Source organism: Nelumbo lutea, chromosome 1 (genome assembly GCF_056320005.1).
Source record: "Nelumbo lutea isolate HS-2025 chromosome 1, American lotus-T2T, whole genome shotgun sequence".
Classification (NCBI taxonomy): Eukaryota; Viridiplantae; Streptophyta; class Magnoliopsida; order Proteales; family Nelumbonaceae; genus Nelumbo; species Nelumbo lutea.
Genome location: NC_142684.1, coordinates 75,122,924 through 75,148,699, shown reverse-complemented (window position 1 = coordinate 75,148,699; position 25,776 = coordinate 75,122,924). Strand labels below are relative to the sequence as shown.

Here is a 25,776-nt window from a genome sequence, read left to right as displayed (position 1 = left end):
GATTTCGATTCGATGTTTTTAAAAAACGGTTTCAATTAATCAATATACAAAACTGGCGGTTAATCAAATCGATCGGTATATATATATTTATGTATATTACATATTATATATATATATATATATATATATATATATATATTTATAATATATTATATATTATTTAAAATATAATTTTTTATTATATATTTATATATTTTTATAATATATTGTAAAAATTAAAAAACCAAAAAACCGATGAACCGAATCGGCGATTAACCAAATTGGTCAACTGATTAACCGATTGGTTTCGATTCAATTCTGGTTATTGGTTTTCTAAAAATCAATAGTATCGGTTCAGTTTTAAAAAATGCTCCACGGTTCGATTAACTGAACTGTGAGCATCCCTACTCTTAAGATCAACAATGTCATTGTTGCTAAATGTGATTACACTTGCTCTCTCATCCATCTCCAAGCCTCTCAAAATCACTATGATCTAACTATTTACACCGGTTCGGTTTTGTCAATGTTTGAAAGAGTGTGTAATCATAATTAGCGTAAAACTCCACTTCATTTCAGTTTTATATTCATTTGGTAGAATGGAGTTTTATGTCATAAATCGATGTAAAATCTTATCAAATGTAAAATTTTATATTCATTTTATCAATATAATATTTACATGAATCACGGTTCAATGTAAATTTTAGACCGATTCCAAATGAATTCGCTATGAAAAAAGTTGCAAAGAAGAAATCAGATGGAAGCGTGGAATTCAGAGCGTGATGAGTTTGAATCACTTGAGAACCCTTCCACCCGAAATCCATTTGTTGGTTGATACAAGATCACATCTCTGCCTCATAATAAGCCGCCCCACAGCACATCCCCACAGTGTATTGGGGAACACCATGATGTCATCATCAAGAGTTGTTCCCAATACATGATGGGGATGTGCTGTGGGGCATTGTGGGGCGGCTCCTGGTGGGGCGGAGATGTGAATTCGGTTGATACAAATTAACAATCTCTAGAATATAAACTGGAGTATGATTAACTCTGATGGCATATTCTAGCTGCCCTGTTTTCATGTGTGAATTCCCGTCCTCTGGTTGCAGAGGACAGCACTAAACAAAGTAGAGAGAGGCTATAACTCTTGAGGCCTCCCCCTCCCCCAGCTTAGTGATGTCACTCTGGCCACTAATATAGTTTCAAAATTTTTTTACAATTTTTTACATTTTTATATCTATAAAATTATTCTTATTTATTACATCTATTATGATTCATTAATATAAAGATATATCCAAATAAAATTCTTGTAAAGATAACTAGAATTAATTCACTAAAGAAAAACAGTCAAAGGCGGATCTAAAGCGACAGTCAGGCGTCCGCCTCCACATCGGCTGCTGCCTTACATCAAAGATGGTTCGAATTACTCTACAGTGGTGGTCACTTAGAATCGCCGGCTTAGAGTTAATATGGCAGCAGTTTGGGCCGCCGCCTTCTGGTATCTTTAGGTGACGGTCTGAACCACCGGATTTGATAATATATGACCGCCGCCTTAGATGTCATTTATGGTTAAATCGGTGGTTACATGACCGCCGACTTAAGCTTAGATCTTTTTTATTTTTATTTATACCAAGTTAATACCAACATTTTTTTTGCACTTGCACTTTCATTAATTCACACTTTAATACCTATTTATTACAAATCTCCTGCCAATTGATTTATAAAAACAACTTAAATAAAAAAGTGTAATTTAAAACAAAATGTTTTAATTTAAGAAAAAATATTATATCCAAAACAAATTATTCAAATATAATATCCAATTGACATAAAAAGTACAAGGACTTTAAAAAAATTCAATTTGTCAAATAATATAGCACATCTTCCAATGCAAATCCACTTAACATAATGATCAAACCTGCAAATAATAACATATAAATTGTTAGAAAATGTAAAATAAATGAGATATTATTAGAAAATGTATAAAAATAGATATTCATCTGCACAAACACTACGGGAAACCGCTAAATCTATATTTTTTTTATATAACCTGTTTTTTAATTTATTTCTAATTTTCTTAAAATAATCTATTTTCTCTACATTCATCTAAATTAAAATGAAACACAAAAAAAATCAAAACATCAATTACAAATAAAATTTAAAAATATATTATCCATTCAAAACTTTTGAGTCAAATACATTTTGGTTTCAAATTGATAAATTCTTGGTTTGTACAAGAGATGTTCCCTTCACAATGCCATTGGGAGCTTTTCAAATCTCGACTTAGCATGCCTATTCTACTGCTATGACTGCTACTTCCTTCAAAACCTTCCACAAGTAAGCCCTGGTGCCTACAAACCTGTTATTTCCTTTAGAACCTTCCACGAGTAAACTCTTATGCACCAAGCTTTGGCGATTTCGGTGTTGGTGGTATCTGCACAATCAGGTAAGTTAGATTTTCAAACACAGTTGGAGAAGAGTTCTAAAACTGGCATCCCTAATAGAACACAATTACAGATTTGACTATATCAATTTGCATCCATTAATCATCTTTGAGAAAGTGTTCCATTTCCATGTGAACATTTATTCAAGAGAATTCTAGCATCAAGTTTGCATTCTACATATAAGCAAAACAAATATTTCCTAAATGCAAGAAACATAACATATGACTTGGTATATTACTAGGATAGCTTTCAAACCACACCCAAACCTATATAAAAAGTGACACTTTATTCTGCACATTAGTCCATATATTATCCAAACAATTCAGTTATTCTTGTCATATATCTATAATGGAACATTGGTATCGTTCATATGTACAAGGAAACCACTTGTATATATTTTATTGTTTCTTCAACATTACAAGGAAACCACCTCTTCCAAGATCATCAGGATCAACATTACAACAACTTCCCTTCCCAGTATTGAGTGCTACCCAGTTAGGGGAATCTACATTTTCAGAAAGAAAGTGAAATGAATTCCCCAAAGCTCAAATGGAATTGTTAAGATACTCCATAATGCAATAATTTGAAATAACAGTTTAAGGTAGGTGAAGGACAGAATATAAAACCTGCATGTCCTTAATGGAAATTTCAGCAACTTCTAGAAGCAAAGCAAGCTACAGTTAGATGAACAAACAACTTACACCATCATCTTTAATAAGAAATAAGGAGAAAAAAACAAAATAGACGGTCAATGAAAATTTTACAGAATTGCTAAATAAAGTTCTGTAAAAGCTATAGTAGGTATTTCCTTAATTTGTTTTAGTACTTCTTACTAGTCAACTGAATACCATGCCTAATAAATTATCCACAATTGCAAAATTTTTAGAGCATTTAAGATGTTTGACAAAATAGGATAACAAAATTATCACCCCTTTGATTTTTCTAAATTCAACAAGAATTTGTTCTCTCTCCTTTAAAACAGGGATTTTCCATTTCTTGAAGGAGTCAGGACTCAGGACTCAGGCATTTGGCTTTCTGATCTCTTGCTTTGTTGTGGTGGATCCTACTTAGCTTATCACTAAGAATGGGTTAAAGTTTGGATAGGACTTTATCCAAGACAAAATAAAAGTAGGAATTTAATTCTTTGGGTGCAGAGGATCAGTTCAATTTGGGTAACGTATAGTATAAAATGTAGTGGTAAGATAAGATGGGTGATGGAGAACCACAATATCTGGAAAAACACACATAATGGTTGAGGGCAAAGAAAAGGCCTTAGAGAAATCAAGTAAATTACCAGACAAATAGTAGACAAGGACCATTGTGCAAAGAGATGGACATTAATAACCATTAAGTGACATGTAATTTAAAATATAGTAAGATTTTAAAGAAAAACCTGAAAATCAAAGTATTTGCACCATTATCGTTGAAAATTCCAGGTAAAAGTGACCTGAGTTAACTTACCATAATTGTCCCCGCAGCTTGACCAAGTTGAGACTAAAGTTAATAAGTTACAGTGAATCCAATATCTAACTAGATAGCCCCCTAAATTGATTATTTAGATTTGATGCCAAGTCCAAAATTTTGAGGCATTAGATTGCAGTCTATTATCATAAGAAAATAAACAAATCAAAGAAGCTATATATCCTTCATAAGTTGCCCTAGAGCATATGGGGAAATCCATAATGTATTAAACAAGCAATTTCCAGACCTTTGTCCATTCATGAAGCTTCTCTGGGGAAGCTTTTGTGTATTATAGTCAACAGTTGATGCATAGACAATAGCATAACTATACTCTGGGATTGAGAGGACCTTCATGAAGACAATTCCACTTACAAGTATGGCTACACTATTTTACTTCTAGAAACAATAGATGAAAGGAAAATTACAATTTGCAGTGAAAATAATCAAATACTTGCCAAATAATTCTCTTTAACAATCTCTATATTTGCATTCAGTCTAATGGACCTCCAGGTCAGCAGATGCAACTCTTTTGCGCTTCTAGACAAGAATAAATCAGAGCGAATAGATAACAAAGTTCATAATAAACTTACCCTATTTAAGACCATAGTTCTAATACTTCAACCCATGCACAATTTAGGTTGAGTGAGTATAGGTTTTTTTTTCTGAGAAAAAGAAAGTACTGTATTAAGAGAAACTCAAAATATACAAGGCCCTGTTCAAAAAGAATTTGTACAGGGGAAAACACTGAGAAGCTTATTATACACTGCAGATCTACATACAAAAAGGATCCTAAAATCAAAAAAAGAGGTGCAAGGAAAATCCTTTAGCTCTCTATAAAATGCAGCCCATGAGTAGATTCTGCCCCATAAGCCTTTTAAATTTGTATCTGCAGTATTGTGTTTACTTTTAAAAATTCTCCCATCTCTTTGTCCATAAAAACCAAACCACTGCTCCCAAAATTACTTCCTACAAGACTTTCCCTTTCTTGGACAGACAAGTATAATATAAGCTATTTTGCATCAATATCCCAAGCATTTCTTTTCATGAATTATGTTTTCATTTCATAGTTATAGTCTGCCTTTGTTGGTTATTATTTTTCTATAATTATACTTCACCATATGTAAGAGCGTATATGGATTTATGTGACTGAGCCAAGGTTATATCTGAAATGATTTTTCATTTTCTTAAAACGAATGTTACCTATGTTGATATGCATATTGGGGCTTTTGTCCACTTGGATAAATGCTTTTTTTTTTCAGATTGTGTGCTTTGGGATTTGGACAAATGAATTGGGTTGCGTGCAAGGCTTCAACATATTTACACATATATGCAAAAAAGGCAAGTCTTTATAGAGTACTAGCTCAATTGGATCTCCCATTACGGATGCTTAAATAAATGCAAAAAAAAAAAAAAATAGTAGAAGATCAAGACTGTAATCAGTCTTGAATCCTAATAGGTTTTAGGTTTACAAAACAGAAGAAAAGTGAGAGAAAGGAGAGAGAATAGAAGAGAAACAGGAGAACACAAGTGGTTGAAAGGAGGGACAGATTCTAACAGATCTGCCACCGCCACTTTCTTATTATTTATAGGCTATGTTTGGTACATAATGGAAATGACACATCTGACCTTAGTACTTACATAATAAATAAAGTAAATAAAAGCTGAAATAAATAACAACTGAATTAACAAAGTGACACTACTATAACTGAAACAAATAACTACACATGCTGTCCTACGAACACAGTGGGGACCACTACAGTGGGGCCCACATCAGTGTTCTCTACACTCCCCCTCAAGTTGGGAGTAGATATCTATCATTCCCAACTTGGATAAGTCTGTCTCTAACTTCTTCCTTGGTACAACCTTGGTGAGGATATCCACGAGCTGCATATTAGATGTGATGTACGGAAGACACACTTCTTGTGATGTGATCCTTTCTCGCACAAAATGCCAATCAACTTCGATATGTTTAGTTCTGTCATGCTGCAATGGGTTGTGGGCTATATTAATAGCTGTCTGATTATCACAATACAGCATTAAGGGCTTTTCATAGTCAATACCCAACTCTTCAAGTAGTGACCTCAGCCATAAGATTTCAGCCACTCCATTAGCCATTGACATGTATTCCGCTTCAGCACTGGAGCGGGAAACAACACTCTACTTCTTACTCCTCCAAGAGACAAGGTTACCTCCCACAAGGGCACAATATCCAGAGGTAGACTTTCTGTCATCAACACTCCCAGCCCAATCGGCATCTGTATAGACTTCCACCCTCATGGGATTATTGTTCTTGAGCAGTATACCTCTACTCGGGCATCTCTTCAAGTATGTTAATATTCTCTCTGCCGCAAGAAGATGAGAAGTTCTAGGGGAGTGCATGTACTGGCTAACAACACTAACTGCATAGCTGATATCCGGCCGAGTGAGGCAGAGATATAGGAGCTTTCCAACCAACCGTTGGAACATAACTTTGTCTTCAAGAGGCTCCCCGACCTCTGCACTAATCTTGTGATTTTGTTCGATGGGTGTATCAGTCGGCTTAACACCCAACTTTCCAGCAACCTCAATACCCAAAAAGTACCGTAGTGCACCAAGATCTTTCACCTCAAACTCTTGATGAAGGAACTGTTTGAGGGACTCAATCTCATGATTGTCATTTCCTGTCACCACAATATCATCAACATATACTGCAAATAGTGTCAGAGAGGACTCCACCCTCTTGACGAATAGTGTATGATCTGACTGGGCCTATACATAACCAAACTTTCCAAGGGCTAATTTGAACCTATCAAACCAGGCTCTAGGTGACTGCTTCAAACCATACAATGCCTTGTTCAGTCGGCAAACCTTCTTACATGTATTTGTATCATAGAATCCAGGAGGCAACTGCATGTAAACCTCTTCCTGTAAGTCTCCATTTAGAAAGGCATTTTTAACATCCATCTGAAACAGGGGCCAAGAATGATTTGCTGCAAGGGATAACAGAACTCAGATGGTGGTCATCTTGGCTACTGGGGCAAAGGTCTCCAAGTAGTCCATACCATAAGTCTGAGTGAACCCCTTTGCAACCAGTCGGGCTTTATACCTTTCAATAGAGCCATCAACATTATGCTTTACGGTGAACACCCATCTGCATCCCACCGGTTTCTTTCCTTTTGGTGGGTCAACCAGTGCCCAAGTATTATTCTTCAACAGGGCATCCATTTCGACTTGCATTGCATCTTTCCATTCTGGAACTGACAAGGCTTCTTGCAATGTTCTTGGAATAGGGACATTGGCAATGGAAGTGAGATAGAACTGGTAAGATGGAGACAGACAATCATAGGATAAGAACTGTGAGATGTTGTGAGCTGTAGAAGTGGTGCAATGTCGTTTCCCTTTGCGAATGGCAATAGGGAGATCAAGATCATCCACAAGAGGGGAAATGGCAACAGTGAGAGGTATCTCAGTAGGCTCTGGATCTAGAGCCGCAGAAGGAACTGGAGCTAGTCGGGACTGCCGATGACTAGGATCAACCTGCCTGCATCGCCTGTGATAAACTCTCAACTCCGGCTCCCTCTGACCACCCTCACCACTACAGCCTTCATTATCCAGTGGAATAGGTAAAGGAACAGCCCCACTTCTACCAGCCCCACTTCCACTTTCACTGCTCTTCCCCTGAGGAGAAACCCTAGGATAATAGGGTGTCTCCTCAAAAAAGGTGACATCCATGGAGACAAACCGTTTCCCTGAAACTGGATCACAGCAACAATAACCCTTTTGAGTTTGTGCATAACCAAGGAAAATGCATTTGGAGGCCTTAGGTTCAAACTTGGAATGATGAGGCCCGAGAAGCTGAATGAAACAGGTACTACCAAAGGTTTTAAGGGAAACAATGAACAACTCCTCATTTGGTTATAGAATGGAAAAGGGGGTTCTCATATCAAGGACCCGGGAAGGAACTCGATTAATGAGATAAACTGCCGTGAGGATAGCATCACCCCAGAAGCGAATAGGTACATTGGAGATAAACATAATGCTTCTAGCCACCTCCAAGATATGCATATTCTTCCTTTCGGCAACGCCGTTCTGCTGTGGTGTATAAGGGCAAGTGCTCTGGTGAATAACTTCATGGCTAAGAAGGTAGGAGGTCAATTGCTGAGCAAAGTATTCCTTTGCATTATCAGATCTAAGGACTTTGATTTTGGTCCCAAACTGAGTGAGAACCATCTGATGGAAGTTTTGGGTCAGAGCAGGAACCTCATCCCGAGAACGCATAAGATAGACCGAAGAAAAACGGGTATGGTCATCAACAAACAGTAGAAAATATCTGTACCCACCCATAAAAGAGATATGATATGGCCCCCAAATATCAATATGCACAATATCAAAAGAGGAATTACTCCTTCTATTACTTAAAGAATAAGAGGTTCTACAATGTTTGGCAAACTCACAACTCTCACACCTCAACTTTGATAACTCAACAGACTCAAATAAAGCAGGAAGCAAACTTTTCAAAGACTTAAAAGACAAATGACCTAATCGGTTATGCTTTGGCATAACCGAACTCACAGACTAGGAAACAAAAGACTTCTTATCCACTGACTCCTCCCGACGAGAACTCTCTCCAAGCAGATAGATCTCGTTTGTCTCACGGCCAGTCCCAATCACCTTCCTCGTCTCTAAATATTGAAAAACACATCGGTCAGGGAAAAAGGTTACTGAACAGTTCATGTGTTTGGTAATACTACTAACTGAAAGCAGATTAGTATCAAGCTTAGGAACATGCAAGACAAAAGATAAGGAGATAGTATCCGATAGTTTGATGTCCCCCTTGCCCGAAATGGGAACAAGAGAGCCTTCAGCAATGGATACTCTATCTCGGCCAGAGGACAAGTGATAAGAAGTGAACAAAGATGGCAAGCTAGTCATATGGTCAGATGCACCTGAATCTATTACCTAACAGTGGTCAGTATTACCTGGAGCTGAAACATGGTAAGCTGAGGCTCGAGTACCTGAATGTGCAAATGCAGATGTGACAGGAGCTGATGGTGACTGAGATGGCTGAGCTGAACTCCCAACTTCCTTTTCCAACTATATGAGGGCAGCCCAAACAGCAGCTAAAGTCTCTAGGATGTGCCTAATGAGGGTGTTGAATCAGTGTTCATGGCCACATGAGCATTACCCTTCTATTTCTTAGTTTTGCTAGGACAAAGTGAGGATGTAGCTTCCAACAAGTATCTTTTGTGTGCTTGGGTTTCTTGCAATGTTCACATACCAGATCCCGTTTATCTTCTTCTTCCGGTCCCTTTCTGAGTCACCCCCTGGCTTAGGTTTAATAGTTGTCAAGGTTGGGAAAGAGGGCTGAAGCTGCATCATGACTTTCCTCCTGGTCTCTTCACTATGCACCAGGGAGTATGCTTGAGAAAGGGTCACACTATCTCTTGTCAATATCTGTTGTCGCACAATGTCATGTTCTGAATTCAAACCAACCAAAAACTCAAATACCCTATTCGTCTCGACTTGCTTTCTGTGAGTCTATGCATCTTTGGGACTCTCCCACTCAAGGGTCTCTAGATGGTCAATCTCATGCCACAAGGATTTCAAGGTAAGGAAGTAAACAGAAATTTGCTTCTCTCCTTGTTTAAGGTTGTTCACCTCACACTTCAGTTCATAGGCTCTGGCAACATTAAGGGGTTGGGAATAGGTTTCTTTCACAACATCCCATATCTCTTTGGTTGTCTTTGCCCACAAGTAATTTCGGCTGATATGTGGCTGCACAGAATTACACAGCCATGCCATAACCAACTAGTTCTCTTGAACCCACTTGGTGTATGTTGGGTCCTCCTTGGAAGGTTCTTTCACATCTCCCAAGAGGTAACACAGTTTTTCCCTTCCTCCAATAGCCATCATGGCTGATTGAGCCCACTCCAAATAATTTGACCCATCAAATCTCATAGTTGTAATCTGAAACCCGGTTTCAGATACACTACCATAACTGTGGTTTCCAAAACTACTTTCTCCCTGACCCTTAAACTCCATCTTTGATCAAGATTCAGTGGCTACAAACTGTTAGAGCCACTATATCAAAAAACAGAGTCAAACAAGCAGGTCTGAAATCTGATCCGAAACCAACACAAATCTGATCCAATCCGAAATTTGATCTGAAACAAACCCAAATCTGATCTGAAACCAATCGCCTATCACAATATATGCAAGGTATCAACTCAAATCTGATCTGAAATCAATCGGCATGCACAATACCAGGCAGTCTGTCAATCTGAAATGCTATTTTTTGAAATCACTACTGTGGGGCCACTGCTGCGAGAGCAAAATTAGGGTTTCAACTATAGGTCTGAAATAAGTGCTCAGCTGCACTCTCCAAGCAATTCGCACAAGTGGGCTTGTCGTAGGGCAATATGAAACCCTAAAAACTAATCACCTCTGAGAGGGGGGTTCGGCCTAACAGTCAAACCCTAGAAACAAACTTAAACACAGTTCGGCAAGTCAAACCCTAGAAACAAACTTGAACACAGTTTGGCCCCTCTTTCTAGAAAGGTCCAACCTATCTCGATTGATTGTAGTCTCTAAAACTCAATTAAAAAAAAAAAACTTACTTATGTACTTTGGTCTATTGTCTTCTAGGGTTACCTGAACCCTAACCTTCGCTGCTTCTTCCTGATTACCAACTCTCTGCAAGCTGCGGCAAGTCTTCAACTGCTGCGAACCTCTCCTGGTAATCTCCAAGATTCAGCCACCAAATACTTCTTCAAAGCTTCCAGCCCTAGCTAGTCCTCATGTGGTCGGCTGGACTAGACACACATGAGAAGCCCTAGATAGGCCCTGATACCAAGTAGAAGATCAAGACTGTAATCAGTCTTGAATCCTAATAAGTTTTAGGTTTATAAAACAGAAGAAAAGTGAGAGAAATGAGAGAGAATAGAAGAGAAACAGGAGAACACAAGTGGTTGAAAGGAGGGACAGATTCTAACAGATCTGCCACCGCCACTTTCTTATTATTTATAGGTTATATTTAGTACATAATGGAAAGGACACATCTGCCCTTAGTACTTACATAATAAATAAAGTAAATAAAAGCTGAAATAAATAACAACTGAATTAACAAACTGACACTACTATAACTGAAACAAATAACTACACATGCTGTCCTACGAACACAGTGGGAACCACTGCAGTGGGGCCCACATCAGTGTTCTCTACAAAAATGAACCTAGAGAAAAGATAAACCCATAGGAATGCATAATAGAATCTGCTGAGCATCAAAAAATATATAATTAACAGACATTAGAGACCTAACAAGATTAGTAAAATAAACAAAATAAGTACAAAAGCAATAAGTCTTGATCATGTTAACAAAGGAACTTTACTACACCTAGAACCAACAATTCATCAAATTCGTAGCCAGGCTTGAGGATTGAGTTCATTAAAGCAGCTTGCCCTGCATTGCATCCCAACTTCTAGTATAGAAAAGCCAAGCCAAATCACTAGAAAGATCAATCAGCCAAATGTATGCAGTTCCCTTCAAGAACCTTTTCCACTTACATGCATAATAACTATAGTAGGAGCCAACCTCTCCACAACACCAGAAACCAAGCTACGCAACTCCACTGAATCATCCATAGAACGCCTGTGCGCAGTTGAGTGGGAAAATAGGGACGGAGGGAGGGAGAGAAGGATAAATTGAACTTGTTATAAAACATCCAATATGAATATACATTGTCAGGTAGTCATCATTCATTAAAACAATTTTCAAAGAAAAAGAACCCCTCCCCCACCTTGGTTGTTTCCACATCACCATCAGCTGTCACAACAACTTAGGTGGAGTCAGAAGTAGAAATCCTACCCATTCATTCCATTCCAATTAAAATAATATGTTCTACTAATGAAGTTAATGAATCTACCATTACTACCTCAAACTAGGTGCCATATGGTGTTTCCAATTCATTTAGTACTTTAATCTTGCAATTTTTCACTCGTCATATGCATACATTATCTTAAATATGGCTGTAGTCCATGGATGCAGCAAGCTCTAATTGAAGAAATTAAGTGGACTATATATGAACTATTTTTCTTGGTGTAAAGTCTTATATGTAACTAGGGACAGAAATTTCAACAACAATAACCTAACATTTTCAAATGATTAAATGCTTTAGATTTGCTAAAAAATAATCCACATTCCAAAAGTTTTCTAGAAGTTCAAACTTCTAGAATTAATTAGCACTCTAGAAATTAAATCTCTAAGCCTCTAGAAAAAGTAATACACTTTCTAAAAGTTCTAACTTCTACAATGTATTTGGGTCTAGAAGATGATGATTTCTAGAAAAGGTAAAATTCTAGAGAGAGATGTCTAGAATGTTGGTTGGCTTTGCTCCACCTACTTGGCTCTACTATAAATAGGGCTAAGCTTGTACATTTGAAAATAACCCAATACAAGTTCCCATTTTCCCAACAACTTGAGCCTTTATCATTTGCTACCATCATATCTTACCTAGTCTACTCTCTCTCACATCCCAAGTCCTAACAACTCTACTCTCCTCCATATCCCAACAGTGGTATCAGAGCCCGTTCGATTATTTTTGGGCGTTATTTCCTTTTAGCCGAAATTCCCTATTATCCCAAAACTTTTCATGGCCACAATTCTAGCTAATAGCCAAATTCCAATCCCCATTTTTTCTGGAGAAAATTATGACTATTGGACCATTAAAATGATGACTTTCTTCATGTCCCAAGGTCTTGGGAAATTGTGGATAAGGGATTTACAATCCCTAAAAGTAGTTCTACTCTATCTGCAGCAGAGTAAAAGAAATTATAAAAGAGTATGGAAAAGGATAATCTTGCTCTCTATCACATACAGATGGCAATGGCAAAATCAATTTTTCCAAGAATTAGTGGTACTACAAGTGCCAAAGGTGCATAGGATACCTTGAAGGAGGAGTTTCAAGGCAATGACAAGGTACGTACTATTGAACTTCAAACTCTTAGAAGGGATTTGGAGAATATGAAGATGAAGGATTCTGAGACCATTAAAGATTATTATTCTAGATTAAGAGAAATTGCCAATCGATTAAGAGCCTATAGAGAAGATATTACTGAAAAAATGGTGGTTGAAAAAATATTAATTAGTGTGGTAGAAAAATATGATCCAATAGTAACCACCATTGAGGAGACAAAAAATATCACCACTCTATCAGTAACAGAGTTGGTGGGCTCTCTAGAAGCTTACGAAAAAAGACTGAGTAGGCGTGATGAAAGCTCTATGGAGAACACCTTTCAACCTAAGCTCAATATAAGGTCTTAGAAATCCAAAAGAGATGAAAGAAAATTTAGAGAAAATTCCAAAAAAGAAGAAAGTTGTAGAAACGATGAGAATGGAGGAAATATTAGGAGAGATAGAAAAAGGAAAATATATGCCATGCCGTATTTGCAAGAAAACCAATATCTTGAGAAAGATTGTTGGTTTCGGGGAAAACCACAATGTCAAAATTGTAAAAAACTTGGGCATGTAGAGAAGGATTGTCGTCTTAAGGAAAGACATCAAGCTAATTACTCTGAAGAGAAGGATAAAAATAATTATCTATTCTATGCATGTAATGCTACTTCAGAAGTAAAGGGCGATACTTGGTATTTAGATAGCGACTGTAGTAATCACATGACAGGTAATGAGAAGATCTTTAAAGATATAGACAAGTCAATCAAGTCACAAGTCAGGCTTGGCAATGGAGAATTAGTGGAGGTCAAATGTAAAGGAACTATCACTATTAAGACAAGGAATGGGACACAACTCATACAAGATGTGTTGTTAGTCCCAAGACTGAAGACAAATCTATTAAGTATTGGGCAAATAGTGGAAAAAGGATATTCTCTACTCTTCAAAGAAGACTCATGCACGATATACGACAACAAAAATAAAAGCTTGGAGATTATTAAGGTAAAGATGCAGCACCAAAGGAATTTTCCAATCATATAGCAATACACTGAGACAGCGATGAAGGCTTAGGAAGATGAATCATGGCTTTGGCAACGAAGATTTGGCCACTTCAATTTGCACGGGCTAAAAGTACTCCATCAAAAAGACATGATGAAGGATCTGCCATCCATTCAAGTGATGAACGACATATGCGAAGGATGCTTGCTTGGTAAGCAACATCGGAAATCGTTCCCATCAAGTGGTGCATGGAGAGCCAAGGCAATCCTAGAGCTCGTACATACAGATGTTTGTGGACCAATGAGAATGACATCCTTCGAACAAAGCAGGTACTTCATTCTCTTCATTGATGATTTTACAAGAATGACTTGGGTTTATTTTATGTGTGAAAGATCAGAAGTCTTTAAGATTTTTAAAAGATTTAAGAATCTCGTTGAAAAACAAAGCGGCCAAAGCATAAAAGTGATCAGAAGTGATAGAGGAAAAGAATATACTTCAAATGAGTTCGACAAGTTTTGCAAAGATGAAGGCTTGGAGCATCAGTTGACCATCGGCTATGCCCCAAAGCAGAATGGAGTTTTAGAAAGGAAGAACAGAACAGTGATGGAGATGTCAAGATCAATGCTATTGGAACAAGGCATGCTTAAGATGTTTTGAGCAGAAGCAATATATACTGCAGTCTATCTACTTAGCAGAAGTCCAACAAGAGAAATAGAAAACAAGACTCCTATAAAAGCTTGGAGCAGAAGAAAGCCGTCAACACAACACTTGAAAGTTTTTTTATGCATTTTCTATGTCCACATTCCAATAGAAAAAAAGCACAAGCTAGAAGAGAAGACAGAGAAGGGAATATTCTTGGGATACAGTACGCAATCAAAAGGCTATAGAATTTATAGCCTAAAGAGCAAGAAGCTAATTATTAGTCGAGATGTGGAGTTTGATGAGAATGCTACATGGAACTGGAAAGAAGAAAAAGTGGAGAAACATAGCATCATGGTACCAAAAGTACAATGATTAAGGCCACTCAATAATGAAGGAGAAGAAGGACCAAAAAGTCCTCAATCTACAGCATCACCATCAACTCCATCATCAGCCACAATAGAAGAAGAAGAAGAACAAGAAGAGTCATCTCCAAAATCGCCACTAAGAAGGACGAGGCCACTCAGTGAGATATATGAGACATGCAACTTTGTAACTATGGAACCTGAAAGCTTTGAAGCAACAACAAAACAAGAAGTATGGGTAAAGGCGATGAAAGAAGAAATCGCAATGATTGAGAAAAACAAGACATAGGAATTAGTGGATCGTCCTCAAGACAAAAAAGTGATTGGAGTCAAGTGGGTCTACAAGACAAAGCTCAACTCTAATGGCTCAATACAAAAGCACAAGGCAAGGCTAGTCGTTAAAGGCTATGCACAATTGCCTGGGATAGACTACAATGAAACCTTTGCTCCAGTGGCACGTTTAGACACTATAAGAGCACTCATAGCGTTAGTAGCACAAAAGAAGTGGAAGATCTATCAACTTGATGTCAAGTTGGCGTTTTTGAACGGAGTGCTCGAGGAAGAAATATATGTAAAGCAACCTCAAGGGTTCACAGTAAAAGGACGAGAAGACAATGTACTAAGATTGAAGAAAGCTCTCTATGGCCTAAAGCAAGCACCAAGAGCATGGTAGAGTCGGATTGATGGTTACTTCATCAATCAAGGATTTAAGAGGAGTCAAAGTGAGCCTACTCTATACATCAAGACCCAAGGTAACTCTAACACTCTCATTATTTCTCTATACGTAGATGATCTCATTTGTACAGGAAACAATGAGACAATGATCAAGGAGTTCAAAGAAGATATGATGAAGATGTTTGAGATGAGTGATATCGGATTAATGCACTACTTTCTTGGCATCGAGATCAATCAAGAAGAAGGTATCTTTACATCACAAAAGAAGTATATAGAGAATCTACTGAAGAAGTTTAAGATGGAAGGATGCAAGACGGTTGCTACACCACTCATTACAAACGAGAGGTTCAAGAAAGAAGATGGTTCAAAGAAGGCTGATGCCTCAATCTACAAAAGCCTTATTGGTAGTTTGCTCCATCTCACAGCTACGTGGCCAAACATTATGTATGCAACAAGTTTACTCTTGAGGTTCATGCAAAGCCCAAGTCAAGTTCACTATGGAGCAGCAAAAAGGATACTAAGATACTTGCAGGGCACAAGAGAATAAGGCATTTGGTACAAATCCACTACTGACTCAAGATTGATCAGCTACTAACAGTGATTGGACAGGACCAGTGGATGACATGAAGAGTACCTCAGGCTATGCCTTCTCACAAAGATCTGGAATATTCTCTTGGGCATCAAAGAAGAAAGCCACAGTAGCACAATCATCAACAGAAGCTGAGTACATAGCAGCAGCAACAACAACAATTCAAGCTATATGGCTGTAGAGAACACTGATGTGGGCCCCACAGCTGTGGTCCCACTCTGTCCGTAGGGCAAAATGTTCCTAGTCATCCTAGGGTTAGCTGTTGTTATTCTAGTTGTTATTTATTTTTCAGTTTTATATTATTATGTGTTATGTAAATACCAAGGGCATATGTGTCCTTTCATGTGACTAGCATAACCTATAAATATTAAATAGAAGTGGCGGCGGCAGAATGATTTAGATTTTGTCCTTCCTTTCAAAGTTTGTGTTCTACTGCTCTCTCTCTACTCTTTCTCCTCTTTCCTCTACACTTTCTCTTCTTTTTGAACCTGAAATTTCCTAGTGTTCAAGACTGATAGCAGTCTTGAATAACTACATGGTATCATAGCCAAGTTAGGGTTTCTCATGTGAGTCTAATACCAGCCGACCACATGAGAATCTCCTAGGATTGGAAGCTGAAAAGGTGGAGTTCGCAGGCTGATTCTTGGAGATCACCAGAAGTGCTAGCAGTTGTTAGAAGCTTGTTATGGTTGCAAAGTGTTGGTGGTCAGGAAGGATCAGAGAAGACTAGGGTTCGGGTAACCTTAGAAGGCAGCGAACAATTTTTCCTTGTAAGTTATTTATTATCTAAGAGAAGTTCTATCAGAGAAGATAGGTTGGACCTATCTGGAGAGGGAGGCCGAACCATTCTAGAGTTTTCTCCCTTCGATTCTCTAGGGTTTTACAGCAAACCCTACTGTTGGGCCGAACTGTCTCAGCTTTGTTTCTCTCTGCTCTAGGGTTTGAAAGTGATCTTGCGGCAAGCCCTAGTGTTAGACTGAACCTTGCGATCTACCTAGATCTGTCCTCAAGTTTATTGTTAGCATTGATCAGATTCTAGGGTTTCATATTAACCCAACTGCAAGTCTATCTATACGGTACTGATTGGATTGTGCAACTGAACTGTTCACTTTAAGGACTGATTAAAACCCTAATTCTGCCAAGCAAATCAGACTTACTTCTAAGCTGTTTTCAGAGTCTTTTGGGGTTTTCGAACTCTCTTAAGGGGTGAGAACCCTACGGACAGCTACTGTTGTGTTTGCTAGTTGGTTTCAGATCAGAGTTATCTCAGTTTTGTGCACATACACAAATTTTGAAAGGAATGACAGAATCTAAATCATTCTTCCGCCGCCACTTCTATTTAATATTTATAGGTTATGCTAGTCACATGAAAGGACACATCTGCCCTTGGTATTTACATAACACATAATAATATAAAACTGAAAAATAAATAACAACTAGAATAACAGCAACTAACCCTAGGATGACTAGGAATATTCTGTCCTACGGACTGAGTGGGACCACAGCTGTGGGGCCCACATCAATGTTCTCTACACTGTTGTTGATTGTGATTGGTAGTCCAAGTGTTGTTTTTGAGACTTGACCGAGATGGAGTTTAAAAATCAGGGAGAAGGCAGCTTTGGGAACATCATTTATGGTAGTATTTTTGAGATGAGTGGTCAGATTACTACCGTAAAGTTTGATGGATCAAACTATTTGGAATGGGCCCAATCAGCCATGATGACTATTGGGGGAAGAGGTAAATTAGGGTACCTCTTGGGAGATGTGACTGAACCCCCTAAGGGAGACCCCACGTATACCAAGTGGATCCAAGAAAACTACTTGGTTATGACATGGCTGTGTAATTCTATGCAGCCTCATATTAGCCACAATTACTTGTGGGCAAAGACAGCTAAGGAGATATGGGATGTGATGAAAGAAACTTATTCCCAACCCCTTAATGTTGCCAGAGCATATGAATTGAAATGTGAAGTGAAAAATCTTAAACAATGAGAGAAACTGGTTTCAGTATATTTCTCTACCTTGTAGTCCCTGTGGCATGAAATTGATCACTTAGAGACTCTTGAGTGGGAGAGTCCCAAAGATGCACATATATATAGAAAGCAGGTCAAGACAAACCGGGTGTTTGAGTTTCTGGCGGGCCTAAATTCAAAATATGATATTGTGCAGCAACAGATTTTGACTAGAGACAGTGTGACTCTCTCTCAGGCATACTCATTCGTACACAGTGAAGAGACCAAAAGGAAAGTTATGATGCAGCCTCAGCCCCTCACACCAGCCTTTGTAGCGGTCACACCCAAATCAGGAGGTGATTCAGAGAAGGACAGGAGGAAGGAAGACAAGAAGGATGTGGTAATGTGAACATTGTAAGAAACCCAAACATACAAAAGAAACATGTTGGAAACTGCATCCTCACTTGGTTCCTACGAAGTTGAGAAGCAAGAAGGGCACTGCTCATGTGGCCGTGAACACTGATTCAGCATTCTCCTCTGGCACAAAAGGAACACCTTTAGAGACCTTAGCTGCAGTTCGGGCTGCCCTAATACAATTAGAAAAGGAAGTTGGAAATTCAGCTCAGCCATCGCAGTCACCATCAGCTCCTACCACATCTGCCTTCGCACATTCAGGTACTCGAGCTTCAACCTACTATGCCTTAGCTCCAGGTACTACTAAACCTTGTTGGGTAATAGATTCAGGTGCATCCGACCACATGACTAGCTTGCCTTCACTGTTCACCACTTACCATTTGTCTTCTGGTAGGGATAAAGTGTTTATTGTTGATGGCTCCCTGGTTCCTATTTCTGGGAAGGGTGACATCAAGTTATCAGATACTATCTCTTTGTCATCTGTTTTGCATGTTCCTAAGCTTGACACTAACCTTCTTTTAGTCAGTAGTATTACCAAGCATATGAACTGCTCAGTAACCTTCTTCCCTGACTGATGTGTTTTTCAGGACTTGGAGACGAAGAAGGTGATTGGGATTGGCCGTGAGACGAATGGGATCTATCTGCTCGGGGAGATGTTCCGTTAGGAAGAGTCAGTAGAGAAGGTGTCTTTTGTTTCTCAGAGTGTGAGTCCGGTTAGGTCATTTGTCCTTTCGATCTCTAAAGAGTCTGTTTCCAACTTTATTTGAGTCTGTTGAGTTGTCTCAGTTGCAGTGTGAAAGTTGTGAGTTTGCTAAGCATTGTAGAAAGCCTTATTTATTGAGCAATAAAAGGAGTAATAATTTTTTTGATATTGTGCATACTGATGTTTGGGGGGCTTATCACATCCCTTCCATGGGTGGGCACAGATATTTCTTGTTATTTGTTGATGACCATACCCGTTTTTCTTGGGTTTATCTCATGCGTTCACGAGATGAGGTACCTGCCCTGACCCAAAACTTTCACCAAACGATCCTAACCCAATTTGATGCCAAGATTAAAGTTATCAGATCTGATAAAGCAAATGAATACTTTGCTAAACCATTGACATCTTACCTTCTCAATCATGGGGTTATCCACCAGAGCTCTTGTCCTTATACACCTCAGTAGAATGGAGTTGCAAAAAGGAAGAATAGGCACATCTTGGAAGTGGCTAGAAGTCTCATGTTTACTTCCAATGTTCCTATTCGCTTTTGGGGTGATGCTATCCTCACGGCGGTATATCTTATTAATCGAGTCCCTTCCCGGGTCCTTGATATGAGATCCCCTTTTTCCCTTCTATACCCAAGTGATAAGTTGTTTTCTATTCCCCTTAAAACATTCGGTTGTACCTGCTTTATTCAGCTTCTCGGACTCCGTCACTCCAAGTTCGAACCCAAGGCCTCCAAATGCATTTTCCTTGGTTATGCACAAACTCAAAAGGGTTATTGCTGCTATGATCCTGTCTCAGGGAGGAAGTTCGTCTCCATGGATGGCACTTTCTTTGAGGAGACACCTTATTATCCTTGGGTTTCTCCTCAGGGAGAGAGCAGTGAGAGTGGGGGATTGAGTCCTTGTCTTCAGGGGGAGAGCAGTGAGAGTGGGGCAGTTCCTTTACCTATTCCATTGGGTGATGAAAGCTGCAATGGTGAGGGCGGTCAGAGGGATCGGGAGTTGAGGGAAAGCTGCAATGGTGAGGGTGGTCAGAGGGATCAGGAGTTGAGGGTCTATCACATGCGGTGCAGGCAGGTTGATCCCGATCATCAACAGTCCAGGTATTACAGTCCCAGGGCCCACAGAGACTTCCTCTATTGTTACCATTTCACCTCCTACAAATGACATTGACCTTCTGATTGTCGTTCGTAAAGGGAAACAACATTGTACCACATCTATAGCCCACTGTATTTCCCAGTTCTTATCCTATGATCGACTATCTCCTACCTATAGGTCCTACCTTAGTTCCATTTCCAATGTCCCTACTCCAAGAACATTGCAAGAAGCCCTATCCGTCCCGGAATGGAAAGATGCAATGAAGGTTGAGATGGATGCCCTGTTGAAAAATAACACCTGGGAGGTAGTTGATCTGCCCAAAGGAAAGAAACCAGTTGGATGCAGATGGGTATTTACGGCGAAGCATAATGCAGATGGCTCCATTGAAAGGTATAAGGTTGGGTTAGTTGCAAAAGGGTTCACACAAACTTATGGCATAGACTACTTGGAGACCTTTGCCCCAGTAGCCAAGATGACTACCATTCGGGTCCTATTATCCCTTGCAGCGAGTCACACTTGGCCTTTATACCAAATGGACGTGAAAAATGCTTTTCTGAATGGAGACCTGAAGGTACATGTGTTTGCCTCCTGGATTCTATGATGCAAAAATAGGTAAGAAGGTCTACCGGCTCAACAAGGCTTTGTATGGTTTGAAGCAGTCACCTAGGGCTTGGTTCAATAGATTCAGACCAGCCCTTGTGAAGTTTGGTTACATACAGGCTCAGTCAGATCATACTCTATTCATCAAGAGGGTAGAGTCCTCCTTGACACTACTGGCAGTATATGTTGAAGATATTGTGGTGACAGGGAATGATAGCCATGAGATTGAGTCCCTTAAACAGCTCCTTCATCAAGAATTTGAGGTGAAAGACCTTGGTGTACTCTGGTATTTTTTGGGTATTGAGATTGCTAGATCCAAACAAGGGATCTTTATCTCTCAGAGGAAATATGTCCTAGACTTGTTGGCAGAAACTGGAAGGTTAGGTGTCAAGCCAGCAGATACACCCATTGAACAGAACCACAGGATTAGTGCAGAGAGTGGGGAGCTTCTTGAAGACAAGGTTATGTTCTAGCGATTGGTAGGAAAGCTCCTATATCTCTACCTCACTTGGCCAGGTATTACTTATGTTGTTAGTGTTGTCAACCAGTACATGCATTCTCCTAGAACCACACATCTTCTTGCGGCAGAAAGAATTTTAGCCTACTTGAAGAGATGCCCGGGTAGGGGTATACTGTTCAAGAACAATAACCACATGAAGGTGGAGGTTTATACAGATGCCGATTGGGGTGGGAGTGTTGATGACAAAAGGTCTACGTCAGGATATTGTGCCCTTGTGGGAGGTAACCTTGTCTCCTGGAGAAGTAAGAAACAAAGTGTTGTCTCCCGGTCTAGTGTTGAAGCAAAATATAGGTCTATGGCTAACGGAGTGGCTGAAATCTTATTTTGTACGAGAGAGGGTCTCATCTCAAGAAGTATGCCTCCCTTACATCACATCCGGTATGCAACTAGCAGATATCCTCACTAAAGTTGTGTCAAGAAAGAAGCTAGAGGCGGATCTATCCAAGTTGGGAATGATAAACATTTACTCCCAACTTGAGGGGGAGTGTAGAGAACACTGATGTGGGTCCCACAGCTGTAATCCCACTCTGTCCGTAGGGCAGAATGTTCCTATTCATCCTAGGGTTAGCTGTTATTATTCTAGTTGTTATTTATTTTTCAGTTTTATATTATTATGTGTTATGTAAATACCAAGGGCAGATGTGTCCTTTCATGTGACTAGCATAACCTATAAATATTAAATAGAAGTGGCGGCGGCATAATGATTTAGATTCTGTCCTTCCTTTCAAAGTTTGTGTTCTACTGCTCTCTCTCTACTTTTTCTCCTCTTTCCTCTACACTTTCTCTTCTTTTCGAACCTGAAATTTCTTAGTGTTCAAGACTGATAGCAGTCTTGAATAACTACAATGGCTAAGAAGAATACTTGAAGACATGGGTGAGCGGAAAAAGGAACCGACAACGATCTATTGCGACAACAAGTCTGCTATAGCAATGGAAAAAAAGCCAGTATACCATAGTAGGACGAAACACGTTGCAATCAAGTATCACATTTTATGAGAAACAACTTGCAAAAGAGAAATTGAGCTCAAGCACTGCAAGTCCAAAGAACAATTAGTAGACATTTTCACAAAGGCATTACCGCATTCAAAGTTTGAGTTGTTACGGGAGCAACTAGGAGTTACAAGAAAGTGCATTAAGGAGGAGTGTTAAAAAATAATCCACTTTCCAGAAGTTCTCTAGAAGTTCAAACTTCTAGAATTAATTAGCACTCTAGAAATTAAATCTCTAAGCCTCTAGAAAAAGTAATACACTTTCTAAAAGTTCTAACTTCTACAATGTATTTGGGTCTAGAAGATGATGATTTCTAGAAAAGGTAAAATTCTAGAGAGAGATGTCTAGAATGTTGGTTGGCTTTGCTCCACCTACTTAGCTCTACTATAAATAGGGATAAGCTTGTACATTTGAGAATAACCCAATACAAGTTCCCATTTTCCCAACAACTTGAGCCTTTATCATTTGCTACCATCCTATCGTACCTAGTCTACTCTCTCTCACATCCCAAGTCCTAACAATTGTACTCTCCTCCATATCCCAACAAGATTTAATAAAAGCAACACAAAGGTTTCTTGGAAGGTTCAAAACTAAATCAAATAATTGAGGAAAATAAAAACACAAACCTGCCAATGTCACCAAATCCCAAGGGTCTATTGGCCTCAAATATTTTAATCCTATCTGTTCTCCACTCTCCAAAATCTGGAAATCATAATATATTAGGAAGTTAATGAGACAAAAAAATAGAGGAGCTTCTAATGAAGTTTATGCTACAATTAAAGGTGGGTTGATTCAATGGGCTGTGGTTATTTTATATGTTCCTCTGCTAAAGCAGGTAACTTGACCCTGGTTCCTAATCCTACCACAGAGATAATTGATTTTTCTGGCAAGCTGCTATCAGATTCCCAATTTAAGGTTTGCACTAATAGTTTGAGAATGCCAGCTTTACTTTTGGATGAGAAGGAGAAAAGGCTCTTTAGGTTTGTTACAAGTAATGGATTAATTGAAGATCCATGTGCTGTTGAGAAGGAGTGGGCAATGATCAACCCGTGGACATCTCTAAAGGAAAGGAAATTTTCATGGAAATGCTTGCAACATTTGGGAAGGACTTCAAAAAATATTTCCTCTTTCCTTAATCATAAGAAAACGACAGATTGCATTAAATTATACTATAAGAACCAGAAATCTGAGCGATTTGAGAAAATAAAGAAAAAATTGGGACTTAGAAAGCAAGAACAAAGCTTCCCTAGCCATAAATACCTAGTCACCTCAGAAAAGAAATGGAATTGTGATGGGAATGCTGCTTCACTTGATTTGTTAGGGGATTTTTCAGTGATAGAAGCTATTGTTGATGCCAATTTCAAGACAAAGCAAAATCATGGTGGAAAGTTGTCTATCTTGTGGTGAGAAAGACGAAATTTGATGCCAATTTCAAGCCAAGTAAAGAATGCTTCCAAAGCAGCATAATCCATAAAAAAGTTGGTAATATAGAATCAGATTAAGAAACAAATACGGTGGATATACAGAACAAATCAGATATCACAGTTGGTGCATCCTAGACTATGCATGACACTCAAACCTAAATCAGCTATTGATCCACACACCAGAAAACAACACCGATAACCTGCAAAAGAAAAACATGCAAAGAACCAAAGAGAAGAAAAGTAGAACCAGTTTCAGAAGCGCCTATAATACAAGAGAAAGAATAAACCTTTTTCCTTTGTATACCAAAATCTGCAAAAGGACTTCACATGCTAAAGAACAAGCATTCCTCATCACACTAACTGAACTTTAGAGACATCAAAGATGTACCCGAATGCCTCCATGCCTGAAGACGGGATCAATTGGTTCTACTGGCGAAAATAACAACCAAATTATTTCCCAGGAATTTCATTGGAAATGCAGCAAATGTCGTAGTTCTCCCAGATCCTCCCCTGTGAAATGCTTATGAGAATGGTAGTAAAGAAACGTAGAAATAAAAATCTGAAAATCATCCCATTTGTGCAGGTGAGTTTTTGGACTTCAACATGAGCTCCTGGTCTAGAATTTCCAGTTGTTCTTGGAGTAGGCGTGCCAGGTTTCAAGAAGACCATGTTTGTAGAAATGACATCGCCCTCAGCCTTCAACCTGTCTTCACCATATCGAATTGTGCAGCCCGGAACTACATCACACTCCCCATCCTCTTCAACAGGTTCTCCATCGCACTATTCTCGAACACAGACGCGGGAATGCAAAGGTTTTGGCATTTTGGGTTTGTATTTTCTTGGGTAGAATAAAGAGTTTTAGACCGGTTCAAACATTAAAGTGTCGGGCCAGGTGCCAAAGACCGCCACCCAGTATTTATTTTTCTTTAATTTAATCTTACAAGCGGCGGTCTTTTTGGGAACGCCACTTAGTTCTCTCTAAGGCAGCGGTCTTAAAGAGCGTTAACTCTAAACCGCCGCGTTAGACTGTTTTATTATGATTTATTAATAAAATTAATAAATTTTATCGGTTACTTTTGTCAGAATTTTATTTGAATTCTCGTTATTTTTACAATAATTAACTTATATATGATAAATCCAACTTCGGCTCCTTTAATCGATTAAATCCTTACAATGAATTGCTATAAAAAATATCACTTACTTTTGCATATACCTTGTGATTCAGTGACAGAAATGAAAAAATAACCCCTCATATGGTGAAAATAAAAAAAGAAAAAAAAAAGAAAATCATTGCTACCTTAATGATCAAGAGCTAAACCAATGAAAATAGGTTAAAAATATTTTTAAAAAACAATAAAATAGTTTAAAGAATAAATTGTTTATCTATTTGCAAGTTGGAAATCTCTTTATGGTGGTTAATGGGTCCAAAATTGGCTATTGAGAACATAAAATGTACTTTCAATTTTTTTATTTAAATAAATGAAAGGGTAAATTGCTAAAACCTCCTACAAAATTTTTAATCATTATTGACCCCCTAAATTTTGGTAAATGCAATCACCTCCCATGAACTTTTTGAGACAATTGTAAGTAGACCATCTATTAGAATCTTCTAACAAAAAGCACAAAATGCCCAAAATACCCATGTAATTACTTTTGACCAAAATGTTTATTTTCTAAAATTTTTCCTCGTATCAATCACTACCCCAATCCCTTATAATCTCTTTTTCAAAATTGATGTATTTTTTCCAAATTTGCCCTTCATATCAATTGCTAAAAGGTAAAATTACAACTTTGAACTATCTTTTTTTGTTGTTCATAAAGGTTGTTTTTTATGTATAAACCAGCCTCAATAATAATTACATGGGTATTTTGGACATTTTCATGCCTCTTGTTAGAGGATTTTACAAAGGGGATCTATTTGCAACTGTGTCAAGAAGTTTAGGGGATGTTTGGGCAACAGTCAAAAACTTCAAGGGATGTTTGAGCAATTAACATGGTT

The 25,776-nt window shown here is 38.5% G+C and overlaps 1 protein-coding gene across 7 annotated transcripts; it reads right to left on the bottom strand.

The window, feature by feature from the left end:
- Positions 1-1,725: 1,725 nt before the first annotated feature.
- Positions 1,726-24,743, bottom strand: LOC148875409 (rRNA biogenesis protein RRP5-like). Of its 7 annotated transcripts, none has more exons than XM_088964656.1 (5): positions 24,166-24,593; positions 11,421-11,505; positions 11,251-11,335; positions 2,333-2,407; positions 1,726-1,891 (listed from the first exon to the last, which is right to left on the bottom strand). In XM_088964656.1, exons 1-5 carry the CDS (start codon positions 24,177-24,179, stop codon positions 1,830-1,832), a joined length of 321 nt encoding a protein of 106 aa, XP_088820782.1. In that variant the 5' UTR covers positions 24,180-24,593; the 3' UTR covers positions 1,726-1,829. The 7 variants fall into 7 exon arrangements, 4 of the variants coding, with proteins under 4 accessions (XP_088820782.1, XP_088820780.1, XP_088820781.1 ...); XM_088964654.1 differs by having other exon boundaries at positions 24,065-24,585; XM_088964655.1 differs by having other exon boundaries at positions 11,251-11,332; positions 24,065-24,585.
- Positions 24,744-25,776: the final 1,033 nt, after the last annotated feature.